The 22,621-nt window shown below is 38.8% G+C and overlaps 1 protein-coding gene across 1 annotated transcript; it reads left to right on the top strand.

The window, feature by feature from the left end:
* The first annotated feature begins 3,046 nt into the window (after positions 1-3,046).
* Frg1 (FSHD region gene 1) lies at positions 3,047-22,201 on the top strand. Its single transcript, XM_051182314.1, has 9 exons — positions 3,047-3,170; positions 4,957-5,027; positions 8,221-8,346; positions 9,040-9,097; positions 11,621-11,735; positions 18,666-18,770; positions 19,958-20,049; positions 20,504-20,614; positions 22,059-22,201. Exons 1-9 carry the CDS (start codon positions 3,109-3,111, stop codon positions 22,093-22,095), a joined length of 777 nt encoding a protein of 258 aa, XP_051038271.1. The 5' UTR covers positions 3,047-3,108; the 3' UTR covers positions 22,096-22,201.
* Positions 22,202-22,621: the final 420 nt, after the last annotated feature.

The following is a 22,621-nucleotide window of genomic DNA, read 5'->3' as shown; positions in this document are numbered from 1 at the left end:
CTTTTTCCAGACTCTCCATCTTGACTCCTTCCTACTTCCTCTTTCCTCCTAGTCCCGCCTATTTAGCCAACATTGGCCAACAGTGCTTTACTCATTAACCAGTATGAGAAACATATACAGAATGACATCTCCCATCTTCTGAGTATTTGCTTAAATGTGAGCATCTTGTAATCTTATCAAAACTGCATGTGCCCTAGTGCCTTCTATAATGAAGATACTCTCTAGGTGAGGGGCTCACCATATTTTAAACTCGTGTCTACCATGATTCTTATGATCAACAAGCATTGGAAACTCCAGTTAGATCCTTGTTACCAAGGACCTTAGAAAGTTGGAACAGTAACTGGGGTAAAATAAAGACAAAGGACAGTGTTCTAGGCAGAAAAAGCAAAACAGGGCGTTAAAATTTTCCCAATAACTCAGTGTAATGTCAAGGATTAAGTGGGGGAGGCAGGGGAATCACTGATACAGGCTGGAGAAATGGATCAACAGTTGCAAACATTGACTACTCTTCCAAAAGACCAACTCTCAATTCCCAGCATCCATATGGCAGCTTACAACCACCTGTAACTCCACATCTAGGAGATCTAATGCTGCCTTCCGGCTTCTCCAAGCACCAGGCACATGATGAATAGACATACATGCAGGCAAAACACCTATGCACATAAAAATAATATTAAAAAATTAAAAGATCATAGTCAGGCGGTGGTGGCACACGCCTTTAGTCCCAGCACTTGGGAGGCAGAGGCAGAGGCAGAGGCAGAGGCAGAGGCAGAGGCAGAGGCAGAGGCAGGCAGAGCTCTGTGAGTTCAAGACCACCCTGGTCTACAAGGGCTAGTTCCAGGACAGCCTCAAAAGCCACAGAGAAACTCTGTCTTGAAAAACCAAAAAAAAAAAAAAAATTAAAAGATCACAATAGTTATTAACTAATAACAGAATTCCCTCCGTATCTGTCCAAGGAAATGAGCTACCTTATATAAATAGGTAGTGCATAGCGTAACAAGACTCTGGGCATTCTCAGGGAGACTGAGACACAGGACAGTTTTTATAAACAAAAAAAAAAAAAAAAAAACAATGACAGATGCCAGGGATTTAGCTCAGTGGTAGAACACTGATTTAGCTGGTGTTGCAAGAAATTTGGGGATGCTACACAGTGAGTACCACAAGTTACAGGGGAAACTGATGTATCCTTTCAGGGTTCTTAGTCTCCATGATAAAAGAATTTAAGAACAAAAACAAAAAAATTTTATTAGTTTTCAAATGAAAAACCCCAGGGCAAGAACCATTACACTTCTTCATACATAAACATCTCAGGAGAAGAAAGAAAACTATGTTGTTTGTAAGCAGCCACATGGTGGAAGTCAGGATAGTTTCAGAGAAGAAACAGTAAAGGGGAAAAGAAAAAGAAAAAAGAAAACAGCACCAAGTGCCTGAAAAAGCATGCCCTTGATTCTGGCCAGTGGCTGAAAGAAATGGGAAATCCAGAAATGTAAAGCTATCCTTTTCTGAGTCATAACTCAGAAAATCAATAGCCTGGGCTGCTGCTCCATTAGCCAACTCCACTGAGGGTGGGGTTGACAGGAAGGAAAAATATGAGGCTTCTATAGAGCTCTGATCAAGAAAGACTACTGTGGCATTTCCCTCCCTGAAGCCAATAACCCTAACATCATTTAGGAGATGGGCTAAAATTTGGGAAGAGATAAACCTATTTACACCGTGAGAATCCAGAGATCCAGTTACAGAAGAGATCACTCTCTGCAGCTTTGATCACACCCTCAGGATTGTCTCCAGGCAAGGGTACTCTTTTAGGAGGTGATAAGAAACCAAAGCTCCCTTCCTTTTGGTATTCTTGGGAAAACCAGGTCATTTCTGGTTGTGTGGCTTTCCAGGTTCCCTGCCCTAAGCTGCATGCCCAGTCCTATCTCCCTTTCTTATTGCAAAACCAGGTTCTCAGCACCAGAAAAGACAAGACTAAGGGGTTTTTCAATTCAGATAGTTTTAAATATTAATCCTTGGCTATGTTAGCAATAACAGACCCCATATTTGCTGGATAGGGAAAACTTGCATAAGTGTTTCGTGTATGAGACTGTGGCAGCCTCTATGCAAACTTGGTATTCAAGCACTGCCTTTCGAGAAAGTTCCTCGCAAGCAACAACAGGTAAGAACTGTTCTAACTGTTCTTTCATATGGTTATGGTTGTAATCGTTGACAAACATTTTGATTATGACGACATCCATGTTTCTTTTAGAGGACTAAAAGGTTGTTTATTGTTTTGTTCTGTTCTTTTTTTTTTTTTTAAGACATACAGACCTTGTGTCTTTGGTGGGTGGTTTAGAGTGAGAGAGTTATGACATCGTGGGAAAGATTGGAGGAGGCAAAAAAAAAAAAAGTACCTTGCTGGATTAAGAACCTACACAGAAAGAGGGACTACAAGGTTACCTTGGTCTCCCAAGTCAAGACCAAGGTTTCTTCATGGCTTGTAGTAGGCACCAGCATTTAACAGCCACACGTTATATCGTTCCTATTGTTTCCTGTGCATTAGTCACAACTCCCTAGTGAAACAACACAATTAGCATCCTTGGAACTGAAGTATTTGACAAAGTTGCCCTAGGCTAAGGCTCTTACCCTACGCCTCCACAGAACACAGATCCCGGTTCCTCTACGCAGGCCCAGCCCTTAGCTGCCTGGAGCATAGGGCTTTGTCCTCTGCACAAGGTAATTTCTACAATTGGCTCATCAACTCCCGGCCCGCTCTTTGCAGCCTGGACGGCAGGAAGCTGTTAGAAGCCTCCTCGTCCACCAGGGGGCCGTCTCTGCCCGCTTTGCCTGTCGGGGGGGGAGGGGGAGGAAGCGCCAACATCCGGGACCTCGCCGCGGGAAACTAAAGCACGCGGCGTGATTAGACCCTCCGCGGCCGCCGTAGCGGTCTCCCCCGCAGTAAACAGGAAGTAGGAGACTGGTAGCGCCGCCGAGTTGAAGAACACCAAAGGTTTCCGAAGAGCTCCCTCATCGGCCACCGGCCACCGAGAGAGACGCTCGCTGTCCTTATCCGCTCCCACCTCCCGGCCCACAGGAACTCTGCTGGAGGCCGCGCCCTCTGAGTGCCGAACCATGGCCGAATACTCCTACGTGAAGTCCACCAAACTCGTGCTCAAGGGTACAAAGGCGAAGAGGTGAGGCGGCGCGGCGCTCGGGCGGGGTCCCCTCCCTGCGATTGTTAGCTTTAGGACCTCGGTGTGGACCGCACCAGGGACGAAGACTGATGGTTCGTTCCTTTGCTCGCTTATTGAAAACTCAGATAAACTTTACATGTGCTTTGTATCTCGATACTGTCAGAGAAATAGGAGATACATCCGATCTGCCCTCTTCGTATCTCCGCCCTCCTTTGAAAGATTTGGCCAAAGTGGAGCACTTTTTTTCCGGGATCACCAATGAAGCAGTGTCAATGGGTGCTTGTTAGTAAATACCAGCCCTTGGGAGGCAGGGGGAGAGGGGGAATCTTGCTGGAGGGAGGGGGGGCATCGTGAAGAATTTGTCCAGATTGAATCTGAAACTGAAGCTGCTAGCAGCTGCAGCGAAGGCAGAATTAGCTTCTGAAAACTTTGTAGTTAAGGTGCAAAGAATTTAAGACAGGGTTTTTCTTAGTAGCTCTGGCTGTCCTGGAACTCGTTCTGTAAACCAGACTGGCCTCGAACTCAAGAGATCTATCCGCCTGCTTCTGCCTCCTAAATGCTGGGATTAAAGGCGTGGGCCATGGTCGCCCAGCTCAGGATTTGTTCTAAGCACTTTGGATAATCACTTTTTTCCCTAAGATCTCCCTTTGTGTTTTCGTTTATGACGATATCAATTCATATACCATAAACTCCTCCTTTTAAAGTGTACAGCTAGTGGTTTTTTAGTATATTTATGAATTCACCACCATCTAGTTGGTGTTTTCCAAAGGAAACCCCTTAACCTTTAAATAATCATACCGATCGATCCCTCCAGGATTCTGTCAACTGCTTTCAGTCTACAAGGATTTGCTTACTATGAATATTTATGTCATTGGAATTGCACAATATATAACCTTTTGTGTTTGGCTTCTTTCACTGAGGTTGTGAGACAGGGTCCACTGTGTAGCCCTGGCTAGCCTTAAACTCACAGAGATCCACTTGCCTCAGCCTCCCACATGCTGCGGTTAAAGGCATGTATCACTGTACCTGACTTATTTCACTTAGTTCTGAGGAGCATCCACAATGTGGTGCAGTGTATTTGTTCTGCTTTTGTATGTTATTAGCTTCTTTTGTTCTTTCTTCATTTGATGACCATTTACACTAGTGATAATGCCACTATCAATATTCTGGTTTTTGTGGACATAACTTTTTTTCATTTTTCTTGGAGATATATGGGACTAGAGTCACCTAGGTCTTATTTGTGGTAACTCGGTGTTTAGCTTTTTGAGAGGTATTTTCCAAAGAGGTTGTCTTAGTTAGGGGTTCTGTAGCTGTGATAACACCCTGACCAAAGGTGTGCAAGTGGAGAGAGGTTTTGCGTCAGCTTACATCTTACAACCCATCATCCAGGAAAGTGAAGGCAGGAACCGATGTAGAGGCCATGGAGAAATGCTGCTCACTGGCTCACCATGAGTGATGTCCACCTGTATCAATCATCAGTCAAGGAAATGCCCCCACAGGTTTGCCTACAGACCAAATCTGGTGGGTGCATTTGTTCAATGGAGGTTCCCTATGCCCAAATGCTTCTAGCTTGTGTTAAGTTGATCAGCACAGTAGCCAGCACCAAGGCTGTACCATGCTTCATTCTTCAGCAATAAAAGGGTCATAGTCACTTGTAGTAAATTTTTAAAAATCATTTTTCTGTATATCAATATATAGCTTGAACGACTCCTGAGTATTCATCTTGTCATTTTAAACACAGATGTCTGTATTTCCAAACTCATGTATGTATCTTTTTTTCCTTTAGTAAGAAGAAGAAAAGCAAAGATAAGAAGCGAAAACGGGAAGAAGATGAGGAAACCCAACTTGATATTGTGGGTGAGCCACTTCAATTCTTTATTGCATGGAAAGTTAGCATCTGTTGATGGTTAGTGCCCCATTTGAAGAGTTGTCCGCATTAGAGCTGATGACCTGCTTGCCATACCCTTCGCTTCCAAAGCTCACAAGATGTCACTGTTGTCCTTACCAACAGAACAACTAAGTATCACAGACACTCCTGTGTCACCAGAGCATGATCCATAACTTTAAATGCCTATCATGCAAAAGTATTGCTTAACTGAGTACACATTATTTTCTTTGGAAATGCATAAATTTTAGTGAAAAGTCCACAATTTTTGTTCCCAAAGGAAGTATAGTCTAGTAAACTAATTATTTTGTATCCTGAAATGAATGAAAATCCTAAATAGAATAATGCATCAAGGTACTCTATAAAATGGTACTAGAAATAGTCTCTCCCAAATCCATATCCAAATATGTTTTTGTTTGTTTGTTTTGTTCTTTGTATACCTATACTTTAAATCAAATGTCTTGTCTATCAAAATTTGACAAGTTAAATTTTGAAACTTTGGCAAAATAAAACAGCAGGTAAAGGCATTTGTGGCCAAACCCGACAATCTGTTATAGATCCATGGGTCCCAGGTGGTAGGAGAGCAGTGACTCACACAAATTGTCCACTGATCTCTGCATGCGCACACACATGTAATAAAGGATTTAAAGAAAATAGGCAATGGTGCAGAAATTATGTGGGAAACCTCACATCATTTGAAAAAGTACTTCTCAAATAACAGAGTTCTATAATTAGGGTCAGGATCAAGAGTAGATTTGTGAGTGTTGATTTGCAAATTCTTAGGATAAGTGAATATTTATCAATATTAGAATATGCCAAAATTTCCTAAATGTTCTTGCTCTTAAACATCTGTGGTAGCAAGTAGTGCTTTGTCCCACCCCTGGCGCCTTTTTGTTTTCTTTACAGTGCTTTTCTGATGAGCTGGTCACTAGTTTACCTCAGGCTTGTTGATTGAGTCTCACATGGTGACTGCCTTTGAGATCTTTATTTAGCCTATCCCAACACCATGAAAAATTTGTACTTTTCCTTTTAGACATACTGTAGTTTAGAGTTTTCTTTTTTCCTGGTTTTATCATCCATTGTTGTATATTATGAGGTAGGACTCAGAGGTTGCATTTGCTTTTGTGTTTCCTGTTTATAATCAGTTCCAGCCACCTTTTGAATAGTTACCTGTTGCCATGAAATGGCTATTTACAAATTAGTTTCTGTCTGTTGGTCTGTTTCTTGACTCCTGTTCATGTACACATTTTTCTGTTATTACATATTTGTCTTTATTACTTTCACTTCATAAACTTTCCAGTTCAGTAGCTGAATACTTTGTATTTCCTTTGTTAAAATTAGCTGTTCTGAGTTTTTAATGTCCAAATAAATTTCCAAGTCAACTTACCATTTCATTTAATAAAGCCTGTTGAATTATCTGAGAGCATTGTATTGCTTCTAGGTTATTTGGCAGATTCAATATATTAATTGTATATAGTTCATATTTCTGTATCAGCTTTGCTCTTTGAGGTATTAATGCTCCTTCATTAATGCATCCGTCATTCCTATTTTTCATTTACATAAACATCTACAGTCGTATTTTCTTTGACTATAGTTTTAATTTCCCTTTCTTCCTGTGTCTTTTATTTCTTTTATCAGCTAGGACTTTGGAAATGTTGAACAGATGTGGTGAGAATAACCATAGTAGTTATTTCTAATCTTCAGCAAGAAGTCTTGAGTAGTCCCCCATATAGTATGGTTTTAAGTATAGAATTCTCATAGGTGTTTTACCAAAATAAGGATTATAATTGACAATATAAAAAAATTCTTAGTAAGTTGTAGAATTGGTCAGAGAGTAACAAAGATTTGAATGTATTCCCCACTTGCCAATTGTTCTGACATAAGACAACAGTAACTGACAACTGCAGAATACATTTTTTTAAGTGTCCATCAAAATAAAGCAAGAAATTATGTTCTCCATCATACTGTAAATGAGACTGCACAGCAACACCTTTGGAAGGTGTGAAAGTATAGAATTTAATGTCCCTTGGTTTGTGTATAAAGAACAAGGTGTTTCCTGGATCTCAGATTCTGCTTCAGTGTCTGTAGCATGGACAGTATAAGGCTGTAAGTGAGGTGGTGAGTTTGATTGGTGTGATTGATTGGTGATGGGTGGCTTCAGTGAGCCGGTCCATGGCACCTGCTGCTTTTCTTTTGACAGCAACCTGAAACATGTTGATCCTGCAGCCATGAAACATGTAAACAACCTCTGGCCTTTGAGTAGAGGCAACTTTAATCCCACGAAGAAAACACAGGCATGCTGTGGATAATGTTTTAGGCAGTCGGGATTTCTAAAAGTAATGTATCGTTTCCTCCACTTTGGCAAAGACTGAAATTTTTGTAGTTTGTCAGAAATTTATTATTTTTCTTAAATCCCCTATTGAGGTTCTATGTTAAAAGTATTTATATTTAAATGTAGGCTTGAGTGTGGCTCATTGGTAGGGTAGTTGCTTAGCATGCATGAAGCTTTATCATGGGTGTGAGGAAAGCATTAGTGTGTGTAGGATTTGGCTTTGGTCTCAGGCATCCTGTGAGGAAAAGGAGAGGCTATTGACTGGAAAGGTCCTCTCTCTGTGGGCTTGTGAGGTGGAGTCTGCAATGAGAGAAACTATTCCCTTTTGGTTTGGTTTGGTTGGGGGGAATTGTTTTTGGTTGGTTGGTTGGTTGGTTTGGGTTGGGTTTTGGTTTTTGGAGAGACAGGGTTTCCCTGTATATCCCTGGCTGTCATGAAACTCACTCTGTAGACCAGGCTGGTCTTGAATTCACAGAGATCGTCCTGCCTCTGCCTCCCAAGTACTGGAAGTGTTGCCTACCTTCTTACCCTTTTGCACCTCTGCATGTGTTAGAGTGATCTTGACTGTGATGTTAATCACAAGAATCCACCCATATAAACAAACAAGTTTGTACAAAACTGGTAAAATATAAGTAAGATTTGGGATTATGTTTATGTTGAATGCTAAGGATTGTACAGGAGTTGTGCAAGGTGGTACAATTAGGAGGAACTCGGTGAAGAATAAATCAGGTCTCTCTGCATTGATTCTTGCAATTGTCAAATACAGTAAATACAACAGAAAACCTTGGGCAATCCTAAAATAAAATGGTTAAGTCTTGACTTTTATTTTGTAGGAATCTGGTGGACTGTATCCAACTTTGGGGAGATTTCAGGAACCATTGCCATTGAAATGGATAAAGGAGCCTATATCCATGCACTAGACAATGGCCTTTTTACGCTGGGAGCTCCACATAGAGAAGGTTTGTGTGGGGAAGAAGCACCGATGGGAGGCCCTGTACAGTAAAAGATTACGGAGTTTGTGGATGAGTCTGGGCCTGTTCCAAATAAGGCTGCCATCACACTGAGCTCCTCTGCGTTTTTCCTTCCTCACTCCTGCTATCAGGAACTGTCTTTTTCCAGAATAAGCACTTGAAACTATGACTGCTATCAGGAGTAACCATGTGGAAATAAAAACTAGCACTAAAAATCACATTTACAATTGTACTTATAAGTGAAAAGAAAGAAGAAAATCTAAGTGAATCAGAAGTTTGAAGTTTTTTTTTTTTTTTTTTTTTTTTTTTTTTTTCCCCTCCCTTCAGAACTGGGATACCCTTAACAGACATTTAGACATTTTGTCCTTTTCCTTAGCCCACAAGGAATGAAGTGATTGGAAAGTAAAAAAGGCATGATTTAAGTAAATAAAAGCATTTAGTATACTTTTATTTATGTACTGATTATATTGGAAGTGGCTAAATAAGTCATGCCAAACTGTCTTAGACAGTACATAAATTCACCATGTAACGATGTCTTATAGAAAGTTTATTATCACAGGGTGTTCAATTATCTTAATATCCTTGTAATTTCAGGGGGAAAACTAGTTTTTAAAGCATAAAAATCTTCATGTCTATAATTCTAGCAAGTGTTGTATTTTTTCCATTTCTATTTTCTTTTAGTTGATGAGGGTCCCAGTCCTCCAGAGCAGTTTACTGCTGTCAAACTCTCTGATTCCAGGTAAGCTGTAGTTGAACTGTATTTAAAAGCCTTAAATTTTAACTTCAGTTAACCATGCATGCTGATGCATACCTTTCATACCAGCACATGGGAAACAGTCAGGAGGATCAGGCGCTCAAGGCTATCTTGGCTATATAATGAGTTTTGGACCAGCCTGTGCTACATGGAACCCTGTCTCAAAAAAATAGTAATGTCACTTAAGTTTTAAAAAAACTACAGTGTAAGTGAATACAAGATCAAGAATAATTTTAATTGTTAGATGGTGTTTTGAAAAGGAGTTTTTTTGTTGTTGTTTTGTTTTGTTTTTGTTTTTTGTTTTTTTGAGATAGGGTCTCTACAGAGTCCTGGCTGTCCTGGAAATTGAGCTGTATACCAGACTGGCCTCAAACTCACAGAGATACACCTGCTTCTGCCTCCCTAAGTGCTGGGATTAAAGGTGTGCACCAACATGCCAGCCTTGAAATGGATATTTTATAGTGTTCAGAAAACATGTTTTTTTTTTCTTTTTTTTTTTTATTTAAATTTTTTTTCTTGTTTTATATGTCGATCCCAGTTCCCTTTCCCTCCCATCTTCCCATGTCCCCCATAGACCTTCCCCCCATCCCATCTCCTATCTACTCCAAGGAGGGTGAGGCCTTCCATGAGGGATCATCAAAGCCTGTCAAATCATTTAGGGTAGGGCCTAGGCCCTCCCACCATGTCTCTAGCCTAAGTGAGTATTCCTCCATGGGGAATGGGCTCCTGATGTCAGTTTCTGCACTAAGGATACATCCTGGTTCCATTGACTTCCATAGACTTCCCAGGCCTCCTAACTGAGACCTACATTCAGGGGGTCTGGGTCGGTCTTATGCTGGTTTCCCAGTTATCTGTTATTTATAATCTTTTTTTTTTTTTTTTTTTTTTTTTTTTTTTTGGATTTCTGGTTTGCGGGTTTGGGGAATGTCTATTTGTACATTAGTGAAGGGCCACATAATGTTTTATTTACATCACATATACATTGTCTGAAGATAATTTTAAGCAGTGTATCTCTGTTCCTGAAATTGGCTGTGAATAATGACATGTAGCCATCTGTGGCATTGTCCACATGTGACCTCATGTCTGTGCTCAGAAATTTGAGATTTTGGAGGTTTTGGGGATTAGTACTTAACCTATACTATTTATGTAGATAATTCCAATGTATACCATTTGTCTAGAAAAAAATAGCTTGAAAATGAAAATTAATAATGTCAAGAGACCAAATTAAATAGATCAGAAAGAGCATGAGAAGAAAATAAACATGAAATAAAATCTGCCAGTGATACTATAATGTATGGATTTGCCATCAGAAGAGACATATATTAGTCATGGTGTCAGACACTTGACATCCCAATACTTGGGAGGCTCAGAAAGTAGATTCAGGCCATCTAGGATATATAGTGACACCCTATCTCAGAAAAAAGGTCAAGAAACAGGAAGGCAAAAGAAAAGAAAATCGTTAAAACTAACCAGAAAGTGTTCATGATCACATAAAAAATTGACTATTTTTGTTCTTAACCGTGCAAAAATGCAGAATGGTATTTTTGCATAGTAGATAGAGAAATTGAATGTTGGTGTTTTAGTAATAATTATAGCAACATAATAATTTATATTATCATCAACCCCCAAATGAGTATGAAGTCAGTTCAGCATCCCTGGAAATTGGTTGGCAAGAAAAATTTTTTTATATATTTCTTTGAAAGACTTAGGAGTAAAAAGAAACAAATGTCAGTCAGTAAACTTTTTGATAGTTACAAACAAATGTTATGAGCCATAGACAATGAGGGAAGTATTTGCAACACTCTCCATAAGCAGTGAGTGGTTACTTGGTGATACATGTGCATAGCATTCATAATGCTGATGACATCAGTAGAAAATCTCTGGAACTTGTTGTGTAGACCAAGGTGGCCTCTAACTCATAGAGATTCACCAAATTTTGCCTCCTAAGTACTAGAACTAAAGGCTTATGCCACCATGTCCAGGTGTGCTTCTTCTAAAGTACATGCTTAAAATAACTTTTTTAGCTAGATGCATATCTTAGGGCAGTGGTCCTCAACTTGGAGGTTGAATGACCCTTTCACAGGGGTCACATCACCTATCCTGCATTTTATTATGGCTAAAACAATAGCAAAAATAGTTATGAAGTAGCAACGAACCATTTTATGGTTAGAGGTCACTACAACATGAGGAACTTTATTAAAGGGTCACAACATTAGGTTGAGAATTGATGACTTAGCGCACACCCCTTCTTCTCAATAAAATCTCTCTTGAGGTGAGAACCTAAGTTGTTATATATAGCTTTTCCTTGAGAGCAGGTTGACAAACTGTAAAGTTTTATCATCTATATAATGTAAGATACTGTATAGGAAGCAAAATATAAGCTTATAGGTAGAGAATATTGTGTCCACTGTAAACATGTCTGGATTTTTTAATGTGTGTGTGCTCTTTATTTTATAGTTAAATTCTAATTCTCAGTTTTTAACATTTATCTTTTTTACTAAACCAAAGAATTGCCCTGAAATCTGGTTATGGAAAGTACCTTGGTATAAATTCAGATGGACTTGTTGTTGGCCGTTCGGATGCCATTGGGCCAAGAGAACAATGGGAACCAGTGTTTCAAGATGTAAGTACTATTTCTTGGAAGGGTGCTCTGCCAGTTTAAGAAAACGTCATTAGCAGTAAAAGCACATTCTCTAAAGTTAATAAAACAGTAAGGGTTAGATTGTAATAGTAATATGGAAAAAATTAGAATGAACATATATTGATGTAACAGTGTCAAAACAGTATATCAAAAAGGAGTACCTTCCCCATTCCGGTTTCTGTCCACTACTGAGGCCTTGTTATCTTATTTTCTGGGAAAAGATTCAGATGCTTGCATTTAAGTGTTGGGGTTTTTAAAAAGAAGCAAATCCCAGGGTGTTTCAGGAACTGTTTTTTTGTTTGTTTGGTTGGTTGGTTTGGTTTGGTTTGGTTTGGTTTGGTTTGGTTTTTTTCCACGTAAGTTGGTTCAGAACCTTTAGAGACTGACAGACAAGAGGGCAATAGAGGAGGTTAATGCTGCATTGTGACAATTTGAGCATAAAATAGTAAATCGTGGTATGGGTCATTGAAATAAATACCTTTTGTAGAGCTCTGAGTTTCAGTTCATAAAAGAAAATCAGTATAAATGAGTTTAATTCTACATACATTAATTTTAGCAAGTTTTCATTTGTATCATATCAATAACTGTAAAGAAAAATAGAACAAGCCAGAGAAGTTCAGAAGCTGTCCAGCAATGGCAGTATGTACAGTTCAGTGTAGCATCAGGGCCAGAGAAGGAGGTTCATTGGCAAGGACACCTGCAATAACAGTATGAGGACCTAAGTTCAGATTGCAGCAACCACGAAACAGCTGGATGAGGCTGCATGTGTCTGTAACCTCCAGGCTGTAGCAGAGACTGCTGGCCGCCAGCCTGACTCCTGGTTCACAGAGCCCTTTTTCAAAGGAATAAATAAGACAGAATAATGAGTAGAACACCTGGTGTCTATTTTTAACAAAAATCTCAATCGTTCAATTTTACCAATAAAGACGGTGCCGGCTGCTGGGATGAAAGCCTGCTAGCCCAAAGAGGCAGAGCAAACACCCAGGTGATCTTCCTCTTCAACTGATGTCCCAGAAACCTCCCTCTCTATTCCTCTCAAACCAAACTCCTCAAACTGCATTTCTTCCCTTCTACTTCCTGTGTATCTTCCTAACCTTCCTGACTCCTTCCTCCTCTATGGCTTTTTCTTAAAAATCCTATGTTTACTTCCTGTCAACTGGTTGCTTGCTTCTCCTCTTGACCTATGGTTGACTTTATTTAACCCTGTTTACGATACTCAAGCAGAAAGCTCTTGGATTAAAGGTGTGTGCTAGAACTGAGCCACACCACAACTAGAAACAGGTTTTTCCAGTAAATAATGCAATCTGGGGGTTCATAGTGTGATTAAATATCCTCCAGCAGGTGCTCTCAGCCTTCACATGTACAGGGGCATGCACCCTCATATACACACACCTCACATACATATACGACATTTAAGCACACACAGACCAAAAGTAATGACATAATAATAACAACATAATGCCTTGGTGCATTCAAAGGTGATAAATTAGCTATTCTCCTAAGGTGAGGTAATTACTTAATCCTCTAGAATAAAATCTTGAGTCAGTGACTTGTAAACATTTATGGCCATATTGTTGTGAGAAACACATTTTGGCATCTCATGAACAAAAAAACTGTATTCACCAGTACTTACTTATTTATTTTGTTTGTTTTTGTTTTGTTTTTCCTTTTATTGGAAGTAGATATTTTTTTTCATACAATTTATCCTGACTACTGTTTCCCCTCTCCCTGCTCCTCCTAGTTCGTCTCTAGGTCCCCATCCATCAGGATCCTTGCCCTTTCTGTCTCTCCTTAGGAAACAAATATGTATCTTGGGAGCAATAATAAAATATAATACAACAAAACAAAAACAAACATTGAACTTTAAAGTGGAGTGTTGCCTCCAGTGAGACTCCCTTGGAGAAAACTAATTTTTCATTTACAAGTGGTTACCAATTCGAGATAGCTTTTGGTTTAGAGATGGGGGCATGTGTCCACTGCACCTTTCAGCTCTAGGACCACTGGTGCAGACCTCTGCAGGTCCTGTGCTTGCTGCCAGTCTCGCTCAGTTCATATGTGCATCGATCATGCTGTGTTCAGGATGCCTTGTTTCGTCGGTGACCTCTATCTGGCTCTTACACGTTTTCCACTTCCTCTTCCGTAGGATTCACTGAGCCCTGAAGGGAGGGATTTGATGGAGATATCCCATTTAGGACTGGCCTTGCTCTCTTCATATTGTCTGGCTGTGGGTCTCTCTTTTTTCTTATCTGCTGCAGGAGGAAGCTTTCTCTGATGATGGCTGAGCAAGGCACTGATCCTGATCCGTGGTATAGCAGAATGTTATTAGGCATCATTATAATGCTATATCCCTTTAACAGAACAATACTGTTTGGGTTTCCCCTAGGTCCCTGGCCTATCTCCTCTCAGGTTCTTGGCCACTAAACAGCATTGAGTATGGTGGGTTCTATCTCATGGAGAGGACCTTAAATTAAATCAAGTATTGGTTGCTGGTCCCTCCCACAAGCTTTGTGCCACTGTTATACCAGTGTGTCTCCCAGGGAGGTCACCACTGTAGATTAAAAAGGGGTTGTAGCTGGGTGGTGCTTTCCTTTCTCCTTTGATAGCATGCGGAGTGCCTTCTAGTACTATGAACACTGATCCACAGGAGATAAGACTCACTGAGTTATGTAGGTGTTGTCTTCAGTAATAAAGGCCTTGCCATCATTTTGTCAAGAACCATCAGTAACCCTGGTGTTAGCCTGAGTTGTTTGGGGGTTCCAGTGGGACTCCATTGGCCAACAACTTGATTACATGTAACCCATTCCTGGTCCCAGAATCTCTCTTTAATGATGAAAGATGTCCAGTTGGGGTTTTGTCTCCATTGTTCTTTGGTGATTTCATTTGAATCTCCTTTATATATGTGTGGATTTAGGAAGTTTCTACTGTATTAGGCTTCTATACAACCCTTCAAATGGCCCTTAGTTTTAGGAACCCCTTCCTGTAGTTCCTCCTGTTCCCCATTCTAGTCTCCCACACCTCATCTGTCTATATAACTATTCTGTTGTTAGAGTCCATAACTATCCTCCCTAGGGAGATATGTCTCTCCTCCCAGTCCCTTACTCCATACCCAACCTCTGTGGTTACATAGATTGTACTTGCTCATCAATGAATTAATAGCTAACAACCATATGTAAGTGAACGCTGTATTTTTCTTTGTAGGTCTGTATTACCTCACTCAGGATGATTTTTTTTCTAGTTCCATCCATTTATCTGCAAATTCCATGATTGTGTTTTCTTAATGGCTCTGTTGTATAAACTACCACATTCTTCTGTTAAGAGGCATCTAGCCTGTTTCAATTTCTGGCTGTTAGAACAGCAATGAATGTGGTTAAATAGTGTGTCTGTAGTAGGATGAGGCATCCCTTTGGGTATGTACCAAAGAATGTAACTTGATCCTGAGTTAGATTGATTTCTACCTTCCTGAAGAACTGCCACACTGATTTCCATAGTGGCTGTACAGGTTTGTACTCCTACCAGCAATGGGTGTTTCCCTTACTCCACATCCTCCCCAGCATGAGCAGTCATTTTTACTGATCTTGACCATTCTGACTGGTGTAAGATAAAATTTCAAAGTAAGTTTGATTTGCATTTCCTGATAACTAAGGATGTTGAACATTTCTTCTAAGAGCTTCTCAGCTATTTGAGTTTCTTCTATCGATAATTTTCTGTTAGCTCTGTACCCTGTTTTTTCATTGGGCTGGGATTTTTTGTTTGTTTGTTTTGTTTTTTTGTTTTGTTTTTGATGTCCAGATTCTTGAATTCTTTATATATTTTGGACATCAGCCATCTGTCAGATGTGTAGTTGGTAAATCTTTTCCCATTCTGTCAGATGTCACTTTGTCCAAATAATGGTATTCTCTGCCTCACATAAGCTTTTCAGTTTCATGAGGTCTCATTTATTAACTATTCATCTTCCTGCCAATGCTAATGGTGTTCGTTCAGAAAGTCTTCTCTGCCGGTGAGTTTTAAGCTATTCCCCACGTTCTCCTGTCAAACTCAGTTATATGGTTTTATGTTGAGGTGTTTAATCCACTTGGACTTGAGTTTTGTGCAGAATGGTAAGTATGGATTTATTTGGCTTCTTCTATATGCACTAGCACCATTTGTTGAAGATGCTTGCATTTTTCCCAGTTTGTAATTCTGGCTTCTTTATCAAAAATCAGGTGTTCATAGATATGTGGATTGGTATCAGTTTTCCATTTTATTCCATTGCTGAACCTGTGTGTGTGTGTGTGTGTGTGTGTGTGTGTGTGTGTGTGTGTGTATCATAATGTTTTTATTACATAGGTCTGTGTTACAATTTGAGATTGGGGATGGTGATACCTTCAGGAGTTCTTTTATGATTCAGGATTGTTTTCACTATCTTGGGTTTTTGTGTTTCCCCATGAAGCTGAAAATTGTCCTTTCAAGCAAGATCTGTGAACATGGGAGATCTTTCCATCTTCCTATATCTTCTTTTATGTAAGCACTGAGTTGAACAGCCTTCATTGTGTCCCATAGGTTTGGTTATGTTGTGTCTTCATTTTCACACAATTCTAAAAGTTTTAATTTTCTTCTTAATTTCTGTCTTGATCTATTTTCATTCAGTAGTGACTTGCCCATTTCTCATGAGCTTGTGTATTTTCTGTTGTTGATACCCAGCTTTAATCCATGGTGGTTAGCTGGGATGCAGGATGTTATTTCAATTTCCTTGTATCTGTTGAGGCTTGCTTTGTGGTCAGTTTTGGAGAAAGTACCATGAGCTTCTGAGAAGAAGGTATATTCTTTTGTGTTTGGGTAAATATCTGCTAAACCATTTGGTTTATGACATCAGTTAGCTCCAGCATTTCTGCTTAGATTTTGTTTGGATGACCTGTCTCCCGAGATCACTGTGTGAAAGTCAAGGTGTGATTTTAAACTATAATGTTTCTTTTAATGACTTGGGTGCCTTTGTGTTTGATGCATGGATGTTTAAACTGCAGTATCTTCTTGGTGGATTTTTCCTTTAATGTAGTGTTCTTCCATCTCCTGATCAGTTTTGTTTTGAAGTCTGTTTTGTCAGATATTAAATGACCATACCATCTTGCTTCTTAGGTCTATTTGCATGAAATACCTTTTTCTTCTATCCTTTCACCCTGAGGTGATGTCTATCCTTGCTTGATGTTAAAATGTGTTTCTTGGATACTACTTAATGGTGGATCCTGTTTTTGAATCTGTACTGTCACTGTGTGTTGTTTACTGGGGAGTTGAGACCATTGGTGTTGAGAGTTATCAGTAAGCTGTGTTTGTTGGTTTCCATCATTTTGTATTGCGTTTTGGGGTTTTCCCACCATATTCTGTTTTCCCTTTCCCACTATATTCTGTTAACACTTTCATGTCTTAAATTGTTTTCATTTCCTTCCTCTACTTGATACATTTTTATAAATTGCTATAATGGATATATTCACTTCCACTTTAAGGACCTCCAGCATATTCATAAAGACTATTTTGAAGTTCTTGCCTTGTGTTTTAGCTATACTCCATTTCTCAGGGCCTTCTGAGGTAGGGTTGCCGAGTGTGCCACCTGGATCTGCTTAGTCCTCTGGGAATAGGAGTAGTGAGGCAGGAAAGGCCATAACCGTTGGTCTTCTAAAGAGCTTGGAGATAAGACTGGGGGATTTGATTTGGAGGAGAGGGGAAAGAGAATGAAGGTCTGAAGATCAATAGCCTACTTGCTTCCTTGGTGGGCGAGAGGTTTCCAGGGAATGGCTCTGGGAGTTGGGGCTAAGACAAAGAGCAACAGTAATTGTGTTGCATGTATTATGCACTCTGGCATTTTCTTTGCTCTTCTACCTCTGTCTAATTTGGCTGGTCGTGGTTTGCTTTTGTCTAAAAGGTGAGGTTGCTCAGCACCTGACAGCCAGCATTTGATTTCCAGAACCCATGAAACGGTGGACAGAGATCACTGATTCCACAGAACTGTCCTCTGACCTCTCACTCTCTCCACTCTACCCATCTGCTCCTTGGAGAGAGTAAGGCCTCTCCTAGGAAGTCTACTAAGTCTGTCCCATCATCTCATTGAGGCAAGACCAAGGCACTTCTCCATCCCCACACTCCTGTGTCATTTTGCTTTTAGGAAGACTTAAAATCCCTGGTATAGTGGGTTAAGTTGCAGAAGCAGAGCTTTCCTATCCATAGCACATATGGATTCTGGTGGAGGGTGTGGCTAAATACAGTGAAGTCCCTGCCACCTTGAGTAGAGTAAGACGTCAAATAAAATCCACGTGTTTTAACAGAATATTTCAGCATTATAATTAAATCTTTTTTTTTTTATTTTTTTTTTTATAATTAAATCTTACACTTATTAGGAAAACTTAACTATAGTTCACACTCAGGCCCACAAGAAATTTAGTTTTTAAGATTTTATGTAATAGAAATCAATATAATCATAAATATTTGACCCCTAAAATTCTGTTGTGCTACACAAAATTCCCTCAAATGCTTTTAATTATGGAGAAAAATAAATTGCACTTGAAATCCCAATACTTCAATAAATTATTGCATATTATTCATAAATTTTATTTTCTTTAAAGAGAATTGTTAACTACTGAGTTTATCATCAGAGATGGGAATTAAAGAAAGAAATTAATTTTGTGTATGTAGAATGCTGTCCTGGAAGAAGAAAGTAAAAGGTCATATAAGTGCTCTACCACTGAAAATGTGTATTGTGATAAAGTTTGAATATCAAGATTTGGGGTGATTTTGGTTTCGCTTCTATATGCTTTTGTATTTTCCAGGATTTCTCTCAGTTCTTTTTGATTTTAGAATTGGGGAGAAAATTTTAAATTAGCATAGTGACCTATGATTTCTTCAAGTATTCATAGCTTGATTTATTTTTTTCTTTGTTTTATTTAGGGGAAAATGGCTTTATTGGCTTCAAATAGCTGTTTTATTAGATGTAATGAAGCAGGCGATATAGAAGCAAAGAATAAAACAGCAGGAGAAGAAGAAATGATTAAGGTAAATACTTTCTACTGGCTAGTAGTGATGTCTGGACAGCAGCTGACTGTCACTTTCCAGACACACCACCATTTTCTACGTTAATCCAGGTGTGCCTTAGCTATCATAAGTCCTGTGATATCTTGTTTGTACAACGCAATTGAGAGTTTATGGATCAGAACTTTTCTACTGTTTTCCTGATACTTATTTTTTAAGATAGATAGGATGTTCACAAAACATGAAAGTTTCAAGTAGAAACAAAGGCTTGTGTCTCCCGCCTGCACTGCTTACCTAGTTCACACCCTTTCCCTGTCGTTTGCTGCATTTGGTTTAACTGTTGCTTGCGTGCTAGCTTTATTGTCTTTTAGAACATATCTTGTATAAACACCTTTCCTGTTTTTACTGTTGTATCCTGGAGATCCCTGTCCATGTGAATCTATACTAAAAATCTTCCCCTTCCTCACCTACATAGTGTTCTGTTTTAGGAATGTTCCTTACTTATCCAACCAGTCTTGTATAAATTGAAATGTAGATTGTTACCTGGCTTTTGTCCTTAGAAACAATGCTACAGCACATGAATGAATCTGCAAAAGCAAAATTACAGGGTTAAGGGACTGTGTCTTTATGATTAGTTAGCTACTGTGAAGTTGCCTGACAGAAAGTTGACAGCTACTTTAGCACCCATGATGATAGTCACTAAGTAAGCATAAATGTCTTAGAGCTTTTGGGTCTTTGGCCCTCAGATTTTTGCTCTCTTTTTGAATACACACGTTTTGTACATAAGGAGAAATGTGAAACACATGAACAGTTTGTGTTACTTTGATCTAAATCACTAACTGGAAGGGAAAACACCTTCTTCCTGGCAGAGTTCCTCAGTGCTACTCTTTGCTTTTACTTAATTTTAAAAGTTACACAGGTACCTTTATATCACAGTAAAATTCTCAATATACTGCCAGGATCTTCAGGAGGTTAAGTAGAATCTGATGAAGCATTGGTTCAACTTACATGTAATTCTAGCTATTTCTGTAAACGATAAATGTGTACGAAATCAAAACACATCTCATATCTTGAGCTTGTCTTTTCCTAAATCTTATTGCTAAGTTAATTGTTTTCTTGGCTTGCATAAGAAATCACGTGGAATGCTCTTGCCTAGCAAGTGGGGAGAAGAAGATACATGTGTAACCTGTTGGGTCCTCATCAATATCTAGATTAGATGCTGTGCTGAAAGAGAAACCAAGAAGAAAGATGACATTCCAGAAGAAGACAAAGGAAATGTAAAACAGTGTGAAATCAACTATGTGTATGTATTCTCCTTTGAGCTTCCACTCTGACAGTAGGGTTTCTCAGAACACCTTATAGCAATGTTCCTGAAGGACCAGAGAGCCCATAATGGGAACTCAAAGACAGAGTGATGAGCTGAGAGCTTAAATCTAAAGACACTTGGGTTAATCAGCTCTCCCTTTCTTTAATAGAGTTGCTATATCACACCACCCAGGGGCCATTTGTGTTCCAGACATGAAACCAGCTAACATCCTTAGAAGGAGGCTTGGCAGGGCTTATGATGGATCATAAGAAATCATCTTTGTAGGATGAAAGCTGTCAATTTTTATAGAAAAAAAATGTCAATTTTTGAAGAAATACAATTAGGTTTGTTAAATACATCATTGGGGGAAACTTTTAATAGTATTTGGAATTTGGTAAGTAAACACAATAGAAGTTTAAATTTATTTTTAATGAGAAATATTTCTTCATAGAAAGAAATTTCAGAGCTTCCAAGACCACAAACTCAAAATAAGTAAAGAAGATAGTAAAATTCTTAAAAAGGCTCGGAAAGATGGATTTTTGCATGAGACACTTCTTGACAGGTAATTGTATATTTGCTTAATTACAACAATTTTCAAAAGTAATGTGTTCTTACATTACTATTATTTAGGATTTTTGCCTTCTTTTCTAATTTATATGGTAATACTACCTAAAAGACACAAGTCTGGGGAAAGTGTGCTTAAAAAAAAAAATTTGTAAATTATAACTAGAATATAAATATGTAAATTCTTTTAGGTTTTCAGGTTTGTTTGAAACTATTTCATAAATGTATTGAACCACCAGTGTAGTTATTTTCATGCATCCACCAGGCCATTTCCATGGTGTCAGAGTTACCAAATTTGCTTCCCATCATCTTCCCTTAAGAAGTAGGAACAGAGCTAGAAAGTTGCTCTAGTAATACCAAGATTCTATGTGTTCTGTTTGAGTAGTAGAGGCTCATAAAACTGAGATAAAAATGTATGAATTTGTATCCAGACTAAAAGTTCAATAAGGGAAATTGAATCTATTTTAGAAAAGTTAGATTCATCCTTGTACAAGATATTTATTATAAACATTATTTCTTGTTTTTTGGGTTTTTTTTTTTTGTTTGTTTGTTTGTTTGTTTTTCGAGACAGGGTTTCTTTGTGTAGCTTTGGAGCCTGTCCTGGAACTCACTCTGTAACCCACCCAGGCTGGCCTCGAACTCACAAAGCTCCACCTGCCTCTGCCACCCTAGTGCTGGGATTAAAGGCATGCGCCACCACCGCCCTGCTTGTTCCAGTTTATTTTTAAATAAGTAAATAAATAACAACTACAGTTACTACCTGGAAAGCAGACAGGGAAGTTAGCTGCGGGCTTAAAGCAGTCAACCAGTAGAGTGCCAAACTGAAGAGGAATACACCGATAATCTCCTGTTAGTCATAAAGCCTTCTGTTGTAAATCACTCCTAAGCCTTCTCATTATCTGATAAAATAATACTTAATTGCATACTTCCTGTTAAGTATTTGGTAAAGATGAAATCAGTTAATGGGAGAGGTTTTTTTTTTTTTTTTTTTTTTTTTTTCAACATGAAAAACCATTATGTGTGTAGTTCTGAGAAGTCAGAAAGGACATAAAAATATAGTCAGACTGTGAACTCTAAAATAGAATAAGCTATTAGTCTAGTAATTTTAAAACCAGTTTAAAAAAAAAAAAAAAAGAAATCACCATTGCCACCCGGTAGAATCTTAGGGCAGGCTTAACACTGATGAGTAACTAACATTTCTCTTGTGACCTGAAAAACCCTTCAGCTACCTCTCTTAAATACTACAAAATAAGTTTCCTAAGACTAGAATCCATTTTACATAAAAAGAAAGTGAAGAGGTAAAGTTTTATTAAAAATCTTTTAATATGAATGTTTAGTACCTAATGAAAATAGAAGAATTTCCAAGCATGAGTTTTCTACTTAATAGCAATTGACTCTATACGATATGTTTTACATTGCTTCGTTCTTTGTGTCTTAAACAGGAGAGCCAAATTGAAAGCTGACCGATACTGCAAGTGATGGAGACAATTTTGTATTGTATGGGGGTTTGTTGTTTTGCTGGGATTAATTGTTTGTTCATTTGTTTTTGTCCTAAATAAAAATAGTCATTATAAGTTGGCTTTTACAGAGTTCTTTAGTCCTTTGAAATTCCTGCTTAATTTAGTATCTAGTTTGACCAAGTCTGATCAAGTTTAATCTAGGTCCTTCATAGGGTAAGTGTACCCACTTGAAGGACTTGAAGAATTCTTATTTTCTGAATTCCCTGTCATCCTTCAGAAAAGGCATTCAGGCATTCCCCTACTGCTGCAGGCTCCTGCTGTACTGCCTTTCTTTATCTTGGTCTAGGCTTGATCTGTACAGTGAGAGGAACATAGAGCACAAGTAAAGCTTTGATACTCTTTTATTTCTTTCTCTCTCTCTCTTTGTTTTGTTTTTTTGGGGGGGGTTGTTTGTTTCATTTTGTTGTTTTTTCCTTCTGTCTTCATTGTTTGTTTGATTGCTTGCTTGCTTGCTTGTTTTGTGGTCCTGTTGTGTATAAAGGACA

This window comes from Phodopus roborovskii, unplaced genomic scaffold (assembly GCF_943737965.1).
Source record: "Phodopus roborovskii unplaced genomic scaffold, PHOROB, whole genome shotgun sequence".
NCBI classification, from domain to species: Eukaryota; Metazoa; Chordata; class Mammalia; order Rodentia; family Cricetidae; genus Phodopus; species Phodopus roborovskii.
This window is presented reverse-complemented; position numbering and strand designations above follow the sequence as displayed.